Source organism: Lithobates pipiens, unplaced genomic scaffold (assembly GCF_037356315.1).
Source record: "Lithobates pipiens isolate NorthernLeopardFrog02 unplaced genomic scaffold, aLitPip1_a1.2 Scaffold_19, whole genome shotgun sequence".
In the NCBI taxonomy this organism is placed as follows: Eukaryota; Metazoa; Chordata; class Amphibia; order Anura; family Ranidae; genus Lithobates; species Lithobates pipiens.
Genome location: NW_027507764.1, coordinates 359,843,880 through 359,862,735, shown reverse-complemented (window position 1 = coordinate 359,862,735; position 18,856 = coordinate 359,843,880). Strand labels below are relative to the sequence as shown.

General features: G+C 44.2%; 1 protein-coding gene across 1 annotated transcript in view; it reads right to left on the bottom strand.

Moving 5' to 3' along the window:
* Positions 1 to 18,587, bottom strand: part of GMPR (guanosine monophosphate reductase) — a 125,004-nt gene extending 106,417 nt beyond the window's left edge. Inside the window, exons 1-2 of the mRNA XM_077492230.1 lie at positions 18,179 to 18,587; positions 2,811 to 2,930 (exon numbers count right to left, since the gene is read on the bottom strand). Of these exons, the coding sequence (XP_077348356.1) occupies positions 2,811 to 2,930; positions 18,179 to 18,265 (207 nt within the window). The 5' untranslated portion in view covers positions 18,266 to 18,587. The remainder of the gene's footprint in view (positions 1 to 2,810; positions 2,931 to 18,178) is intronic.
* Positions 18,588 to 18,856: the final 269 nt, after the last annotated feature.

Genomic DNA, 18,856 nt, shown 5'->3' with positions numbered 1-18,856 from the left:
TGCTGCCTAACAGTGCTCATCAGTGCCACATATCAGTGCCACCTATCAGTGCATATAAGTGCGGCATATTAGTGCCTCCTATTCAGTGTCACCTCATCGGTGCCCAAAGGTGCCACCTCATCAGTGCCCATAAGTGCCACCTCAGCAATGCCCACCAGTTCAGCCTATCAATGCCCATCAGTGCCGTCTCATTAGCGCACATCAGTGAATGCAAAAAATTACTACTATTACTAAAGTTACAAACTTTACTAACAGAAAAAAAATTTTTTAAACCCAGCAGTGATCAAATGCCACCAAAAGAAAGCTCTATTTGTGTGAAGAAAATGATAAAAAATGTGTTTGGGTACAGTGTAGCATGAGCGTGCAATTGTCATTCAAAGTGCGACAGAGCTGAAAGCTGAAAAATGGCCTAGGCAGGAAGGGGGTGTAAGTGCCTGGTAGGCAAGTGGTTAATGCAGAGAATGCATTAAGGTAAAAAATGTTCAACCTTTGGAACCACTTTAAAATATCTCTTAGAAGTTAAGAGTTTCTTCCTTTCCTGGAGATAGTATTCCCCTCATTTTATTCCTTGCTTTTAACTTCCCACCTTGCCAGTACATATAAAACGGCCGGGTGGGCGTTTCATTCTTCTGAGTGGACATTCCTGAATGTCCCTGAGAAGGAGCAGTGTCCCGATATGCTTGTGTTCCCCGAACACGACGTATCTGTGATCAGCAGGAGGGCTCTGTGATTGGCCCTCCTGATCACATGATGGCTGTGTCCAATCATAGCCATCGTGTAATGTAAATAGAGAGACGTTGCCAGCCTTTTGGCTCTCCTTTTCCTCACACAGAGCTTGTCAGTGAGGAGAAGGAGAGGGGATCATTGTGCATGAGCTGTTTTTATACACTGATCACCCAGATAGTGTCCCCAAAACAGTGTCCTGTCATAGTGAACTGTCACAGGGTCCCCACACAGTGAAAACACCTGTCAGGCATCTGTCAGTAAAATTATCTGTCCCAGTGAACATCTATCCCAGTAAACATCTGTCCTAGTGATCATTTGGCACACATCTGTCCGTGATCATCTGCGTGTATCTATCTGTGATCATCTGGCACATCTGTCCGCGATCATCTGCACACATCTGGAGCACATCTGTCCGCAATCATCTGCCCCATCTGTACCAGTGAACATCTGCCACATCTGTCCCATTGAACATCTTCCACATCTGTTCGTAATCATCTGCCACATCTGTCCGTAATCATCTGCACACATCTGGTGCAGATCTGTCTCTGTTCATCATACCACATCCGTCCATGAACATCTGCCACATCTGATCCAGTGAAAATCTGCCCCATCTGTCCCAGTGCATATCTGCACACATCTGTCTGTGATCATCTGCCACATCTGTCCCAGTGCACATCTAGACATATCTGTCCCAATAGTCTATCAACATGGCTCTGTCCCAGTGATCAACATCTGTCACATATCTGACACATCTGTCCCAGTAGTCAGGGGTAGTTAGGGGCCTTCAAAAATGTGATAGGTAGCCAGGAAATTAAACGTGTAATGTATGCCTTTAGAATGCCTGATGGTGCTACTTGAATTTTGGGCCTCTGTATGTGGCCAGACTGTGGAAGTCTCACACATGGAGTGTCATTTTTGTTATGTGCATGCTTTGTATTAGATATATCTTATAAATTTACTTTAAAAAATCCTGTGGAAAAGTCTTACACATGTGGTATCCCCACACTCAGGAGTAGCAGAATATATTTTGGGGTGTAATTGCAACTTTACCTATGCCATGTGTGAGAAATAACTTGTTAATATGACAATTTATGGAGAAAAAAATAAATAAAAAAAATCTTAATTTACCAAACAATTGTGGGCAAAAAATTGCAACTTCAAAAAGCTCACAATGCCTCTTACTAAATACCTTGGACTGTCATCATTACAAAAAGGGGTCATCGGGGGGGGGGGGGGGGTATTTGTACTGTCCTGACATTTTAAGGCCTCAAGAATTGAGATAGGCAGTCAGTACATCAGGACTGATCAATTTTCAGTGATACGTAGCATAGCTTGTAGACACTAAAACTTTCACAAAAAACTAATTATCATACACTTAGCAGGATTTTTTTTACCAAAGACATGTAGCAGAATACATTCTGGCCTAAATTAGATGTTATTGGATTTCTTTTAACACAGAAAGTAGAATATATATATTTTTTGAAATGTTGCTCTTTTTTCACTTTAATAAATAAAAAACCCAGCGGTGAATAAATATGTATGAACAAAATGATAAAAATTTAATTTGGGTACCGTGAAGCATGACTGAGTAATATTCATTCAAAGTGCGAGAGCACGGAAAGCTGAAAACTGGTCTGGGAAGGAAGGGGGTGAAAGTGGGGTGAAAGTGCCCAGTACTGAGGTGGTTAAGGGATAGGAAGACATCAAACATAGCTGGATTTTTATTTCCAGAAAAAGACTGAAATTGTTGTAAAGAGGAAAAAATGGATGGTGAGTATTTATAGAGGTGAGTTTATTATTAATTATCTGCCTTTCCTGTATTACCTATATGCATCACAACTCATGGTCAACTAATTTAATTGAATTTTGATTGATAGATTTTTCACGTTGTTCTTAGTGTGGAGTCAAAAACAATAGGAAATTCAGTGACCGTTCCACAGTCTAGAGGTTGTTTGTAAGGCCCGTAAAATATACTGCTGGTATACGTAGTGTTAGATAAACATTAGGGTTACTTGAGCTGACTAAATATCTGAAACATTTTCATAGCCATTTTTAGTCTTTAGAAATAGATGACTAATGCTGACCTTGCTCAGTGTTCTGGCCATCTCAAATGTTCCTACAGTATCCATATTAGCTGCAATTATTGGGATCCCAGTATAGGTTTGCTTGGAGTTTCTAAATGTGAAGGTGCGCACCAAATCCACCTGTAAAAAAAAAAGAAAATCCATAATTATGTGATGATTTCCTGCCCAGCAGTCCCTGTATAAGTCTTGCATTGGTTTCACTCAGAGACAGCCACATCCGGTGGCACATTAGGTGGGGCCTCTTCTCTCTCATGTAAGTCACCACTGATAACAATGACCTATTTTCCCACAGACCCCCAGTACAAGGGGGGCACTTCCACAATGATCACCAACACAAGGAGGCACTTCATCAATTACCACTAAACACCATTGCAAACAAGCACTTTGTTATTGACCACCAATGCAAGGGAACAATTAATTACTGAGCACTACGTAAGGAGTCACTTCACCAGGACCAGCAATATAAGGGACAATTCTCCACTGGCCAGCAATATAAGCTTGCCAATTCAGCACTGGGCACTCCGGTAAGGAGGCTCTACACCAGGTATGTGCAGTCAAGGGAGGCAGAGCATCACCTACCATGAACATGGCATTAACATGAACATTAAGAAAAAATAATAATAATTTCGAGCTTCGAGGGTCAGAGACCCCAAATTTGAAGTAATTCCTACCCCACCACTGTTAAACATTTGGGGGCTCCTACAACCTATGGTTCCAGAGATACGGGGCTCCTTGCACAGCTTGTCAGAAGATACATACAGAACAGCCAGTTTAAATACAAGCTGGCACACTGTTTGCAGCAGACTGAGGTGGAGCTCACAGTGCCTCTTCTCATTTCTTGTCAGAGGCACTGAGCTTAATGGACAGCTTGGAGTCATAAACCTATGGTAAAGTACCATTAGACCCAGCTGTCCAATAAAAATGCTGCAGTGGAGGCACGCCTCTCACTGCAGTGTCATAGAAGGGGCATGTGTCTAAAAGACACATGCTCCCTTTCAGCCCAGCCCTCTTAACTAGAAGGAAATAACATGGATTTATGGGTATAAGATTTACCCACAATCCCATGTTTTTCTCACACAGTTAAGAGGGAGACTGAGAATCTGCTGTTGTTGAAAGGGTACTGTTATAATCAAACTAAATCATATATTATTATGCTATATGTTATAAGATAATAATTTATTATCTATTTACTGGGAAATTACTGGTTGGAAGTTATAACTTCAAACTTCAGCAATTTGTCCGTTAAGCCACCTGCTTGAGTACAGTTTTTGAAAATATAGTAAATTATCTTAAAAAGAATATAAAATAATTATTTGTATATTTCTTATGGTAATTAACTCCTTTTCACCCAGGCCAATTCTGACACTTCTCTCTTACATGTAGTAATTAGAACCCCCGAAACATTATATATATTGTTTTAGCAGACACCCTAAGGAATAAAATGGTGGTTGTTGCAACCTATTATGTTACACTGTATTTGCGCAGCAATTTTTCAAATGTTTCAAGAATATAAAAAAAAAACACTAAAGATAACCCGATTTTTTTGTATAATATGAAAAATGATGTTACGCCAAGTAAATAGATACCTAACATGTCATGCTTTAAAGTGGTTGTAAACCCTTACAAACCACTTTGACCTACAGGTAAGCCTAGATTAAGGCTTACCTGTAGGTCCAAGAAATATCTCCCAAACCTATACGGTTTAAGAGATATTTGCCCGAAGACGGGCATGCGCCGTAGACAGCGGTGTTCAGGCGCACTGAGCGTGGCATCCTCGATAACGAAGATGCCGCGCAATGCCGCACGTCTCGGCTCCCGTGCACATGCGCGGGAGTGACGTCATCGCGGCTTCGCCGAATGACAGCGGTGGAGCTGCGAGACCCCACCGAGAAGATGGATGCGGCGGACTACAGGGGACAGCGGTGACTTCGCTGGCCCCTGTGTCAGGTAAGTGACACATAATGGGCTACTATGCGATGCATAGTAGTCCATTATGCTTTGCCTTTGCAGGGAATGAAAGAGGAAGTAAACTCATCAGGGTTTACTTCCTCTTTAACATTGTGCACACTCATGGAATGGCGCCAAACTTCAGTACTTAAAAATCTCCACAGGCAACACTTTAAAAATTTTACAGATTACATGTTTAGAGTTACAGCAGAGTTCTAGTGCTAGAATTATTGCTCTCGCTCTTACGATCACGGCGTATGTAACCTGTGTGTATCTGGCTCTAAAATTAACCAGTGCCTCACCAGCCACTGACCTCACTGCACGTCCCTGCTCTACACTGACCATCATAATAAGGGATATTTCTCTATTGACTAGCAATGTAAGGGGACAATTCAACACTCCCTGTAAGCTGTAGTACATGTTACATACTCCCTGACCAATATACTATATAAGCTGTGCTTAACAATACATATTCCTGAGTGTCCAGCTGCTGGTTGTTAGGTAGTCATATATTTTAAGGAAATTCTTCTTAAGCACCCCCCCATGATCCCCTCATGACAGATCTCTTTTAAATTGAAGAAGCTTTAATGGAACACTCATAGAACCCAGACATCACTTGTAATTTAAATAATTAATCTAAGACAAATATGCCTAAACGGGGTGCAGTAAACAAACCCAAAAAGAACCATTAAATTATCCTATAGATTGCTGGCAATATGTACACTAGTAGAGGATACTAACTATACAAGATTAAAATATAACACAGAAGATAGCCCCGTTAAAGTGGCCCTGTTGCTAAAAAAAAAAAAAAAAAAAAAAGGTAAAAAAAACAACTTACCTGCACAGCTCACATTAGGTCCACCTGCTGACCTCCACATCATTACAGGGGAGAGTAGAGGACAGGAAGAAAAACCTGTGAATGCTACAGTATAAGGGACCCAGGAGATCAATACTCCTGGAAGTTTCTCAGGATGAGAGTGACATTTAGTAAGGGGGCAGCAGTTAAGGTAAGTAGTTTCACCAGCCTTTGTCAATTTATTTTATTTTATTTTTTTACACCTGAGTAACCCTTGAAACAATTTTGTGATTTCAGGAAAACCCTGTTAGAAATGATTATATCTACAGCTCTCAGTACATTAGAATGACTGGCAAGTTCCAAAAATATTTTTTTTTTTAAATGAAGAATGTAGCATACCTAGAGTATTTAACCCCTCTACATTGGTGGGCATTGTAGGTGGAAGACAAATCTGCCCCTGCTCAAGGAACCCCTAGCAACTAGGGATGAGCTCAGGCGTGTTCGCACGGTCCATGTGCTGAGCCCACCAGGAAGTTGGCGCAGCGCTGCGCTAATCACAGGCAGTGAGACATTGCCCGATCTCTGCAGCTGCACATCGGGGCAATGTCTCTGCCCGTGATTAGCGCAGCGCTGCGCCGACTTCCTGGCGGGCTCAGCATGTGGACCATGCGACTAGCAACCTCTGGAGGAACTCCACATAGTTAAGAAATCCTCATTTATATTGTTCAGAGAACATTGTTGAGGCTGGATACACCAGAGGAGGCTGTGGCACCAGCAGCTGCCAAAAAAAGAAGGGTTAGCGTGTAGCCTATTTTAGAGAGGTGATAAAAAAAAAAAAAGGAATGCGCGCATTGCATGCCAAAACACATATTAACTAAGGATCATGTATTTTGGTGTGGTGATTATTATTATTTTTTTAAATGTACTTATACTTCTTTGGTGCTCATAGGTCAGCCTGCTGAAATTAATGACTGCTCTAAATGTGAAGCTCTAAGGCCTCATGCACACGAGACGCAGTTAAACGCGCGTTCAGATGCAGTTGGACAGTTTTTTCAACTGCCCCTGAACTCATTCAATGTTATCCTATGTGTCCATGCACACAGTCTCGTTTTTTTCCGTTTTTATGCAGTTGCATTTAATCTCGTTTTTCCAGAAGCAAAAAAATGCGTTCAGAAGCAAAAATGTCCACGTTTCAGACGCAAAACGCGGCAAAACGTGGTAAAACGCGGCAAAACGCCACTACCGCGTTTAGCCGCGTTTACGTTTATATGCGTTTTTAAAGGTGACCTTTTTTTTACATTAAAAATCTCAAAAATGATTGCAAATGATGAAAAACCATTAGAAAAATATTTTAAACAATTGCAATTGCAAGTGGACAATCCACAACTTGTGGCAAGTGACATGGCAGGTCGCAAGTGACGTGGCAAGTGGACAATCCACAACTTGTGGCAAGTGACATGGCAGGTGGCAAGTGATGTGGCAAGTGGACAATCCACAACTTGTGGCAAGTGACGTGGCAGGTGAAGTGGCAAGTGACGTGGAAAGTGGACAATCCACAACTTGTGGCAGGTGACGTGGCAAGTGACCTGGCAGGTGACGCGGCAAGTGACCTGGCAGGTGACGTGGCAAGTGGAAAATCAACAACTTGTGGCAGGTGACTGGCATGTGACGTGGCAAGTGGACAATCCATAACTTGTGGCAGGTGACGTGGCAAGTGACGTGGCAAGTGGACAATCCACTTGTGGCAGGGGACGTGGCAAGTGACGTGGCAAGTGGACAATCCACTTGTGGCAGGAGATGTGGCAAGTGACATGGCGAGTGGACAATCCACAACTTGTGTCAGGTGACGTGGCAAGTGGACAATCCACAACTTGTGGCAGGTGATGTGGCAAGTGATGTGGGAAGTGGACAATCCACTTGTGGCAGGTGACGTGGCAGGGGACGTGGCAAGGGACGTGGCAAGTGGAAAATCCACAACTTGTGGCAGGTGACGTGGCAGGTGACGTGGAAAGTGATGTGGCAAGTGGACAATCCACAACTTGTGGCAGGTGATGTGGCTGGTGACGTGGCAAGTGGACAATCCACATCTTGTGGCAGGTGACGTGGCAGGTGACGTGGAAAGTGGTGTGGCAAGTGGACAATCCACAACTTGTGGCAGGTGATGTGGCTGGTGACGTGGCAAGTGGACAATCCACAACTTGTGGCAGGTGGCATGGCAGGTGACGTGGAAAGTGGACAATCCACATCTTGTGGCAGGTGATGTGGCAAGTGACGTGGCAAGTAGACAATCCACAACTTGTGGCAGGTGATGTGGCAAGTGACGTGGCAGGTGATGTGGCAAGTCACGTGGCAAGTGGACAATCCACAACTTGTGGCAGGTGATGTGGCTGGTGACGTGGCAAGTGGACAATCCACAACTAGTGGCAGGTGGCATGGCAGATGACGTGGAAAGTGGACAATCCACATCTTGTGGCAAGTGACGTGGCAGGTGATGTGGCAAGTGACGTGGCAAGTAGACAATCCACAACTTGTGGCAGGTGATGTGGCAAGTGACGTGGTAGGTGATGTGGCAAGTGGACAATCCACAACTTGTGGCAGGTGATGTGGCTGGTGACGTGGCAAGTGGACAATCCACAGCTTGTGGCAGGTGGCATGGCAGATGACGTGGAAAGTGGACAATCCACATCTTGTGGCAAGTGACGTGGCAGGTGATGTGGCAAGTGACGTGGCAAGTGGACAATCCACATCTTGTGGCAAGTGACGTGGCAGCTGACGTGGAAAGTGACGTGGCAAGTGGACAATCCAAAACTTGTGGCAGGTGACGTGGCAAGTGACGTGGCAGGTGACGTGGCAAGTGGACAATCCACAGCTTGTAGCAAGTGACATGGCAGGTGGCAAGTGATGTGGCAAGTGGACAATCCACAACTTGTGGCAAGTGACGTGGCAGGTGATGTGGCAAGTGGACAATCCACTACTTGTGGCAGGTGATGTGGCTGGTGACGTGGCAAGGGGACAATCCACAGCTTGTGGCAGGTGGCATGGCAGATGACGTGGAAAGTGGACAATCCACATCTCGTGGCAAGTGACGTGGCAGGTGATGTGGCAGGCGATGTGGCAAGTCACGTGGCAAGTGGAAATCCACAACTTGTGGCAGGTGATGTGGCTGGTGACGTGGCAAGTGGACAATCCACAACTTGTGGCAGGTGGCATGGCAGGTGACATGGAAATAGGACAATCCACATCTTGTGGCAAGTGACGTGGCAGGTGATGTGGCAAGTGACGTGGCAAGTGGACAATCCACAACTTGTGGCAGGTGATGTGGCAAGTGACGTGGCAAGTGGACAATCCACAACTTGTGGCAGGTGACGTGGCAGGTGACATGGCAAGTGGACAATCCACAACTTGTGGCAGGTGACGTGGTAAGTGACGTGGCAGGTGATGTGGCAAGTGACGTGGCAAGTAGACAATCCACAACTTGTGGCAGGTGATGTGGCAAGTGACGTGGCAGGTGATGTGGCAAGTGACGTGGCAAGTGGACAATCCACTACTTGTGGCAGGTGATGTGGCTGGTGACGTGGCAAGTGGGCAATCCACAGCTTGTGGCAGGTGGCATGGCAGATGACGTGGAAAGTGGACAATCCACATCTCGTGGCAAGTGACGTGGCAGGTGATGTGGCAAGTGACGTGGCAAGTGGACAATCCACAACTTGTGGCAGGTGATGTGGCAAGTGGACAATCCCCAACTTGTGGCAAGTGACGTGGCAAGTGACGTGGCAAGTGGACAATCCAAAACTTGTGGCAGGTGACGTGGCAAGTGATGTGGCAGGTGATGTGGCAAGTCACGTGGCAAGTGGACAATCCACAACTTGTGGCAGGTGACGTGGCAGTTGGACAATCCACAACTTGTGGCAGATGACATGGCAAGTGACGTGGCAAGTGGACAATCCACAACTTGTGGCAGGTGCCGTGGCAAGTGACACGCTAAATACAAGTACACTGCAGCTCTCACAGCTGCTGCTACTCACTCTGGTCTCACAAAATTGCTGAAATAGTTAATAATACTGTTTTTTTGAGCTGGGGAGGGTCTATGATGTTAGCTTAACTAAACGCTTCTAGACGCAAACGCGGTAAAACGCCGCTAAATCGCGGTAAAAATCGCGGCAAGACGCGCGTTTCTAAACGCCGGTTTCAACATGTGTCCAGCAGCGTTTGCATCTGCGTCTCGTGTGCATGAAGCCTAAAATGTGCAAAAATACACAAACAACACAATTGTACCTGCATAAGTGTGAACTGTGCCTAAAGGTGCATCAGAATGGAAGGACCAGACTCGGTGCATCAGAATGGAAGGACCAGACTCGGTGCATCAGAATGGAAGGACCAGACTCGCTTAAGGCAACTTAAGATCTTAAAGGTGTGTGCGCCTAATACAACAAACAAAGTAAATAGTAAGCGCTCTGTCCATGTATTGTACAGTATAGCCAACTGGAGGGGCATATCAATAAGAAATGGACAATAATTTTAAACAAATTAAAAAACACATAATTCTATCACTTGCAATACATATGGGAAACTAACAAGGTACCGTACTATAATCACTTCCTCTAGTCTGCATTTTTTCTGGCTAGACACTTATTTAGACTTGATCAGTGCATGACAATATGAGAACAGTGTTCTTGAACTGTATCTCTACATCATGTGATTGCTGATGTAGGAAATTCCTGGGAATGCTTGCTTATTGTGCCGTGGGCTCTGTGCTAATGAAGAGGACAAAGAACATGCTCTCTATAACACATCGATACAATACAGCACATCTTGTAGTGTATTACAATACACACCCTTACAGAACTTCTGCACCATACTGCTGTACATGCACTGCCAGAACCTGGAAACATTTTCATCGGGTTGGCTTCCTATTCATTTTCAACATGTCCCCAGTCTCCAACTTCAGATGTATTATATCAACAGTCTCTGACCATCTCCTATAGCATGTCTGCAGTCTCTGATCATCTTCTATACTACAGCATGTCCACAGTATGACTATAACATATGATCCCTTAGTTATATCATACGCTGCAACTCATCTATATTATTATTGTTATTATACAGGATTTATATAAGACCAACAGTTTGCATGGCACTTTTCAATATAAAAGAGGACAGTGTCATTACGACAGTTCAATACAGAAGGAATAGAAGGGCCCCTCTCATGGAGCCTAAAATCTATATCTTGTAAGGACCCATCATTGTTCTAGGAGCATGTACGTGCAGTCTATTTTCTTCCATGGCAGCCCTGTTGCTTGAGAGGAAGTCAGCAGGAACAGGTTCCTCTATGATCACTGGAGAAGCTATCCCATTGGATACTGTTGCCCCATGTGACTCCAGCAGCCATTTTGGGTCAGCAAGAGCCTATTTAAGTTAAGTTTTGGCGCACTTTGGCGATTGGACAGAGTGGGGACAGGTACCCTGTCTGTGAGGGACAGTAACAGTGCTAGGGAAAGGTTCCTGATGAGGAGGGTAAGCAAAGGACTTCATGCTTAATATCCAAACAAAAGAACTCGCTGCTCCAGGTGAGACAGGAAGCCTAATGATATCACAGGTGCCCGCCTCGGCTCGCCTCCACATACGATCAACACTGAAGAAATGGCTGCACTCCAAGATCCATCAAAATTCTTATTTAATAAAGAACATCCCAAGTGTTACAAACAGTACAAATGCTAGAAGCGCTTCACACACTAAAAGGTTTGTACTGTTTGTAACACTTGGGATGTTCTTTATTAACCCCTTGCCGCCGAGCGCATGCAGATGTGCATACTCGGCTTCCGGGGGTTATACTGGGATGATGCCCGGAACCTGCAGGCATCATCCCGGTACCGTTTTTCTGAGCGGGCGATTGGCTTTCCAGCCATAACATCCCCCCTACCGCCGCTCTTACTGGTGCTCCCGTTCAATCGGGAACACCGATCTCACATCCGCCACTTCCTGCGGCTTGGGAGGGACTGTAATGAAGCCGTAAGCGGCATCATTCCAGTCTCCTAATTGTAAACACGGAAGCGACGTCATAACGTCACTTCCCATTTACTCAGCTGCCAAATGGCGCTGGATTTAAAAAAATATACAGTATTCAGAATCGCTGTTTTTGGCAATCTGAATACTTTGAAGTCTAAAGGAGGGATCGAGGGTCTTTTAGACCCCCGATCCCTCCATAAATAGTAACTGTCACAAGGGATGTTTACATTCCTTGTGACAGCAATAAAAGTGATCAATTTTTATTTTATTTTTAAAAAACAACTTATTGATTTTAAAATTAATAAAATAAATAAGAATTTTTTTTTTTTTTTAAACCGCCCCCCCCCCCCCCCCCGTCGCCGCGAGCTCGCGCAGCAAAGAAAATGTATATGTAAGTCGCGCCCGCACATGTAAACGGTGTTCAAATCACACATGTGAGGTATCCCCGCGATCGTCAGAGCAAGAGTAATAATTCTAGCACTAGCTCTCCTCTGTAACTCTAATCTGGTAACCTGAAAAAAAATTAAATTGTCGCCTATTGAGATTTTTAGGTACCGTAGTTTATAATTGCATGCACTCGTGGAATGAAGACAAAGTGTGAGATGTTTGGTATATATTTACTCGGCGTAACCTTATCTTTCACATTATGCAAAAAAATTGGGCTAATTTTATTGTTTAGTTTTTTTTAAATTCATGAAAGTGTCACTTTTCCCAAAAAGTTGCATTTAAAACACCGCTGCGCAAATACCGCGTGACATAAAATATTGCAACAATCGCCAATTTATTCTCTAGAGTCTCTGCTAAAAAATATATATATATATAATGTTTGGGGGTTCTAAGTAATTTTCTAGCAAAAAATATGGATTTTAACTTGTAAACATCAAATGTCAAAAATAGGCTTAGTTATGAAAAGGTTTAAATAAGAATTTTGATGGATCTTGGAATGTAGCCATTTCTTCAGTGTTAAAGGGCTTCATGCTTGCTGGATATTCTCTCATTTTGGACCAGGCAGCCAGGCCTCACTCAGTCCCCTCTCAACAGATGCTGTAATTCTGATTGGAATCTACTCCTGTCGCACTACTGAACTGTGAATGTGCCCAGCCAGGTAGCCTTTCCATCAGGCTTGTTGTGAACTGTTGTTGCATTTCTTCAATATTAGGCCTATTTCACACATGCGGACAGTATGTCCATATTTCATCCTTTCGTTTGCGGATGAAATACGGACATACATGCATTTCCGCAGACACCCGCTATTGTCCGCCTCCGCAATTGTCGGATTCTGCAGACGGAGGAAAATCCTATTTTTCTATCCGTCTGCAGAGCGGATCTGATGAACACGGACAGACGGTCCGTGTTCATCCGATCCCCCATAGAGGAGAGCGGAGAGCTGACAAGGTGGTCCCTGCACAGTGTGCAGAGACCGCCCTGTCCGCCGCCAGCTCAGCTGGGACAACGGAGCGATCCCCGCTGAGCAAACGGATCATCACGGGGTGGATCATTACTGATCCGTCCCGTGTGAAAGGAGCCTAAGTTTTATTGCACCAGTCTGTGTGAATTATTGACTCTGCACCACGCTGCACCCCACCTACACTTGGCATAGTCGGCAGGATATGTCCCAGGCAGCAGGTGCGGAAAGAGATTTAGGCTACAATATGACTCCGTTATGATCATCTTTAGTCATAATACTGAAATTCAATGGCTTCAACAACTCGCTAGCAGAATGGGAGGAGAGACTGGAGATTGCCGTGCACCTGTACCAGGTTTCGGCCCAGCTGGGGTGGAGCTGGCCGTTAATACTTTGAAGGCCAGTGCTCACCATATGAGGTGGCCAAGCAGAACCTGTTGAGGTGCCTGGAAAAGAGGGATATTTGAGGCTGTGCACATACTACAGATTTAGACCACATACTAAGGGATCAATTCATCACTGGCCCGAAGGCAGGTCCAGAGGGCTCTGCAGGAAAAAATTAAAGCGCAACCCACCCTTTCCTTTCACGATGCAATGGTGGATGCAATTGCAGGGGAACAAGAAAATGCAGACACAACAGTGGTGATCACCCAGAAATTTGAGACTACATACCTCAAGTAGGAGGCCCTAGCACCCCTGTCAGCCATGCAAACAAAGCTGGCTCAAGAAAGACTCACCCCAATACCAGAGGGGCGAGAACCATTTGACCCAAAATAAGACAGGAAATGCTGGCGGTGTGGATGGTATGGACACATATCCAAGAACTGTTGGCAGTCTGGATCAAGGAATCCTCCTAGGCTGTCGTTAAACTACTAACTCCCAGGGCAGAGGGATGACTCTTGGGACAGGCAACATAATGTCCCAAAAGGTCTCAAGGGATGGTGGTTACTAGTCCAGTGGTTTCAACACTACTCAACCATGTCTGATTGTCACCTTAATGGAATAAAACTTCTATATACAAAAGTTTGGAGTCCAGAACCAGCTGGAGCCTTGCTGGCTGTCTTTTAGAGGGGCCATAAATTTATATATTGGTTGAAGGCATCACTTGGGTGAAGATTCAAATTAAGGACCAAGTGGTAGGACAGGTCAGAGTAATTGTGAGCCGCGGCCTAGTTAACTCTGCAGTGCCTGTGGTACTGGGCATGAATGTCCTGAAAGACTTGAACCTTCCCCTCTTGTTAGCTAAATATGAACATTCGGGCTGGCACTAACCACTAACACCGGGTGACGTCAGCGCGTCTCCCTGCGCGTTTCGTAATAGATTAACATCGCCCAGGTGCCCCTGGACTACGTAATTCTATTACGAAACGTGTAGGGCAGAGCGACGCGCTGACGTCACCTCATGTTAGTGGTCGGAGGATCCAGGAAGGATGGGTTTGTCTGTGTGTGTGCCGGCCGGCGCACCAGACTTGAGGCTTCTGTTTTCTTTGTGTATTGTAAGTGCACTATTGTATTTTATATTGGAATAAATCGAAGGTTTTACACTATTGGAGCCATTATTTTTTTTATGTTGCTCATATGCATCCACGAGTCTTGGATTATATGAGATAAGCTGAAGATGGTCGGGCATGCAGTTTATATGATGGAGATGGTGTAATAAGGAGATCAGCAGGATTATTATTTACCCATGCTTTCTGTGAACCTCTGTAACGGGGGGTCACAGACTTCTGGTAAGAAGTGAATCTTCACACATTGGTGGTGGATCGCACACAGTTCACAAGTGGAGGAATTTGCAGTTTTTTCTTCTATTGAAAGACATTTATGTCTATTTGACTTATTGCTAAATATGCACGGGTGTAAGCTTTATTTTTGAAATCACCTGTAATTGGACTTTATTTCAATGGTTATCACCTTTTAATTTTTTGCATGCATTTTTTTTATATTTTGATGTTATTTTGTATTATTCACAGATATCATAATTTATTTATTTATAGAGTATATTTAAGTTTAGATTTATTGTCTAACATATATACTGGTTTTACCACAGAGTGGTTATTGTTGCATTTGAATTGCTCTTGCCATTTGATGTTGCCGAACTGCAGCTTCCAATAGGTCCTCATATAGACCATTTTCGTGCATTTGAATATATTTACTTAGTATTTTCACATACCGTAGCACAGTTTCTTCTCCAATTTTTGATATTTCAACCTGGTTGACAAACCCTCTGCGTTGAACTGGATCGCCCCCAAATCGCTGTAAGCGGAGCGGAACCAGACATGCCTCTTATAGAGGTAATACTCGAGGCGTGTGCCTGCTCAGAGGCTGGAGCAGCAGCAGGGATGGCCTGCAACACAGGTTGTACAGGAGCAGCCACAGTGGGAGATTCCAGGTGAGCTGTGCTACTCATGAACAGGCCAGGAGATCAGGAAACCGGAGAATCAGCGTGGTGGAGCTGGAACAGGATCAGGAACCAGAAGGGATGTCAGCAAAGCAAGTCTTTAATGGGAACACAGGAGAGCATCTCTTGATATGTTTGACCAAGGCAAAGGCAGAGATGATCTGGACTGAACGGCTTAAGTAACCAGCAGGAATGACAAACAGGATATCATCACCAGGTGAGTCACTGTGGAAAGATTGGAGCTGGCAATTAACCGACAACTGAACGGCCTGCTCAGAGAAGGAAGGGCTGAGTCCAGCCCTGACAGTACCCCCTTACAGGTGGCAATGGCTTCTTGTAATGAGATCCAATATCCAAGTCCCGCCTGGAGCAGCTGGATATTACTTTTAAGGACTTTTCCTTGCCGAGCCAGAGACTTTTCCATCTGCTACTGGAAAAGCACTTGTTGGTGTATGCCACGGGCCCTGAAGATTATAGAATCACAGAAGCCATTGACCATCCCATCCCATTGACCATCTTCAACTGTGAGCAATACCATCACATTCTTCCCGCACTGTACCAAGAGATTAAAGAGGAAGTAAACCCTGATGGGTTTTACTTCCTCTTTTGCGCGCTGCAAAGCCTGCAAATTAAAAGCATAATGGGCTAGTATGTATCGCATACTGCCCCATTATGTGCCACTTACCTGCAAAAGAATCCAGTGATGTCCCATGTGTAGCTTAGTGCCTCTGACAAGTAGTGAGAGGCACTGTAAGCTCATCCTCTCAGTCTGCTGCAAACAGAGTGTGCCAGCATGCATCTAAACTGGCCACACTGTATGTAGCTTCTGACAGGCTGCACAAGAAGCCCAGTATCTCCGCCCCAAATTTTGAAAAGTGGTGGGGTAGAACTTTAGCTACATACCCCCACCCCCAAATTTGCGGTCTCTGTGACCCCAGGTCACCGAGGTATGACCCTCGAAGCTCGATAGTTTTTTTTGTTGACATTTTTTTTATGCTCATGGCAGGTTAGACTCTGTCTCACCTATCTCCCCTGACTGCACGTCCCTGCCCTGCCGTCATCATGGCGTAGCCATTCAGACGGCTGGAGGAAACGAACCTGGAAGGAAGACTGGGTGAAGATGGAAGCCTCTTCAGCGTTGACAGCGCGCTGCTGGGAGGCTTCATTCTAAAGTAATTATTACATAATGCACTAGTATGCAATGTATACTAGCACATTATGCCATTGTCTTACTGGGTTAAAAAAACGCAGTTTACTATCAATTTAAGCAGCACATCTGATCACAGCATTATGGTGTGAACATAAAAAATTATTGTTGTCAATGCATTATCACACTAAGACATAATGAAAATGGCTATCCGCCCCTGCCCTGTCTTGTGCACAATTACAGGACAAATGATGGAGACATTAGCAGGAACGATCGAGGCCCATCCCTCTAATGTGCTTGCAGAATGCAGATGCAGCCTGCAATGCAGTGCTATTTTGCAGCCGTGCTCACAGATATGGCTATCACATGAATTATCAGTTTGTTTCATAGTCAGTAATCCTTGGGGGGAGTCAAATTGTATTACCTTGAATTACCTATTCCAGCTACAAATAACTCCTGAAGTTGTTATGACAGAGCAGTTTCCCAGAAAGGCACTTTGTCAGTGGGAGACACCCACCCACTATAGTGAAAGCAGCGCGTCTGCTGCATGAAAGCCTTGAAGGTGACTTCTCACTGCAGTGTAATGTAAAAGCAGCTCTACAAACCGATAGTAACATGTGCAGGCCAGAGGCCACACCTTATTATTATTATTATTATTATTATACAGGATTTATATAGTGCTTTACAATGTAAAGGGAAACAGTACAGTTACATTACAATAAAATACAAAAGGATTATTAGGGCCCTGCTCATAAGAGCTTACAATCAAATAGATGATTTTCAAACATCAGAAAACTAAAATCAAATATATTGAAATCTACCCTATTCACAAAAAATATGGTTTGCAATTTTTGTCAGGAGGATAACTAAATGATAAAAGATAAGATAGCTACATTCACTAAATTTTAATATTAAGTGAAATGAGATCACTCAGTAGTGTATAGGTTAATCCCTCCCTAGACTGAATGTAACTGGAGTTGCGTGTGTTCGCAGGCAGAACAAAGTGCTTGGAAAATTCTTGAATAGAACCTTTGCCGTCTTTGTCATTTGTGTTGTAGGTACTATAAGCCTAGCATTTAGAATGTCCTTCCCAGAATAATCCACCTCTAACCGGAGCTATGAGTTGCTGTATTATTTTTGCTGCCAAGGTGAATTAATGAGCGCCACAAGGTGAGAGCCTGGCTGCAGTTTAGCAGTCTTATTCCCACTCCCTGTACTGCCCAGCTGGTCAACACTCCCGTTTACCCCATACAGTACCAACTTGGGGCTATGCTACAAATCTAAAGACCTGCAATGCTACTGGTGTCTAACTTCATTTGTTATTTCTGCATAAAAACTTTACAGTCTAGCCTCCTGCATCTAAACGCAGGTAAACGCACAGTGTGAATTATACCATTTAAAATCATTACATGCATTCATTTGCGTTCTGAAAAGTCCTATAAACGAACGTATGCCATTGCTAGTGTGACTGAGGCCAGAACTAGATAAAAAATTAAAATCATTTGAACCTGCAAAAGAATTATTAGAGTATACGTAAAATGTGAATTTGCTTATCTATTGAGCACTGGGTCAGATTAGGTCTGTCAATCATCAGAAGTTCCCGAAAGATTAGCAGCGAAGGGTTGGGGAAGAGTTACAAATGAATATGAAATAACAGAATAGCACTCACCTCTGATCTGCTTTTAAGGCTACTCCTCTTTGGTCTGAGAAGGACATCTTTGAAGTCCAGTTTCAGGTCTGCATCCACCCTTGGCATTTTTGGATTAAACTGATCTTTCTGTCCTGTACTGCAGATATCCTGTTATTGTTACAGTGTATATACCAGATCCCAACCTTGAACAAGCAAAGCCTGAATGTTCTTCGGCAAGAGTATTTATAGTGTAGGAAAAGCCAGCGGTGAACGCACAAGCCCCATATCTTTATTAGGCAAGTGCTGTTTTTAGAAAGTGCTTTTGTAGAGCACAGCAGCAGGACTCAAGTCTTTCCCTTCTGTTCAGGCGGTTGCCAGTGTGTGAGTGGAATAACAGACTCACAGCACAATCAAATGACAGAACTGCACTGACAGGAACCAGCAGCCAGCTTAGTGTCTCTGGAGGTAGTCTGTAGCTCTCCTTCCTGCACAACAGAGCTGTGAATGAATGCATGCTGGGCAGAAAAAAAACCTTAAGGGTTCATGGTGATGAGCGTTCTAGCAGCTCATTCAAATAAAGTATGCATTGTTGCCAAGAGAAGGTTGTGTTTGCTTTGCCTGCAGTTCAAATGCACCTTAATAGGGCATGCTGCGTTCAAAGAAACACAACACAGCGCAAAGCAGGTCAAACACAGCCTCAATAGTCACAAAGAATAT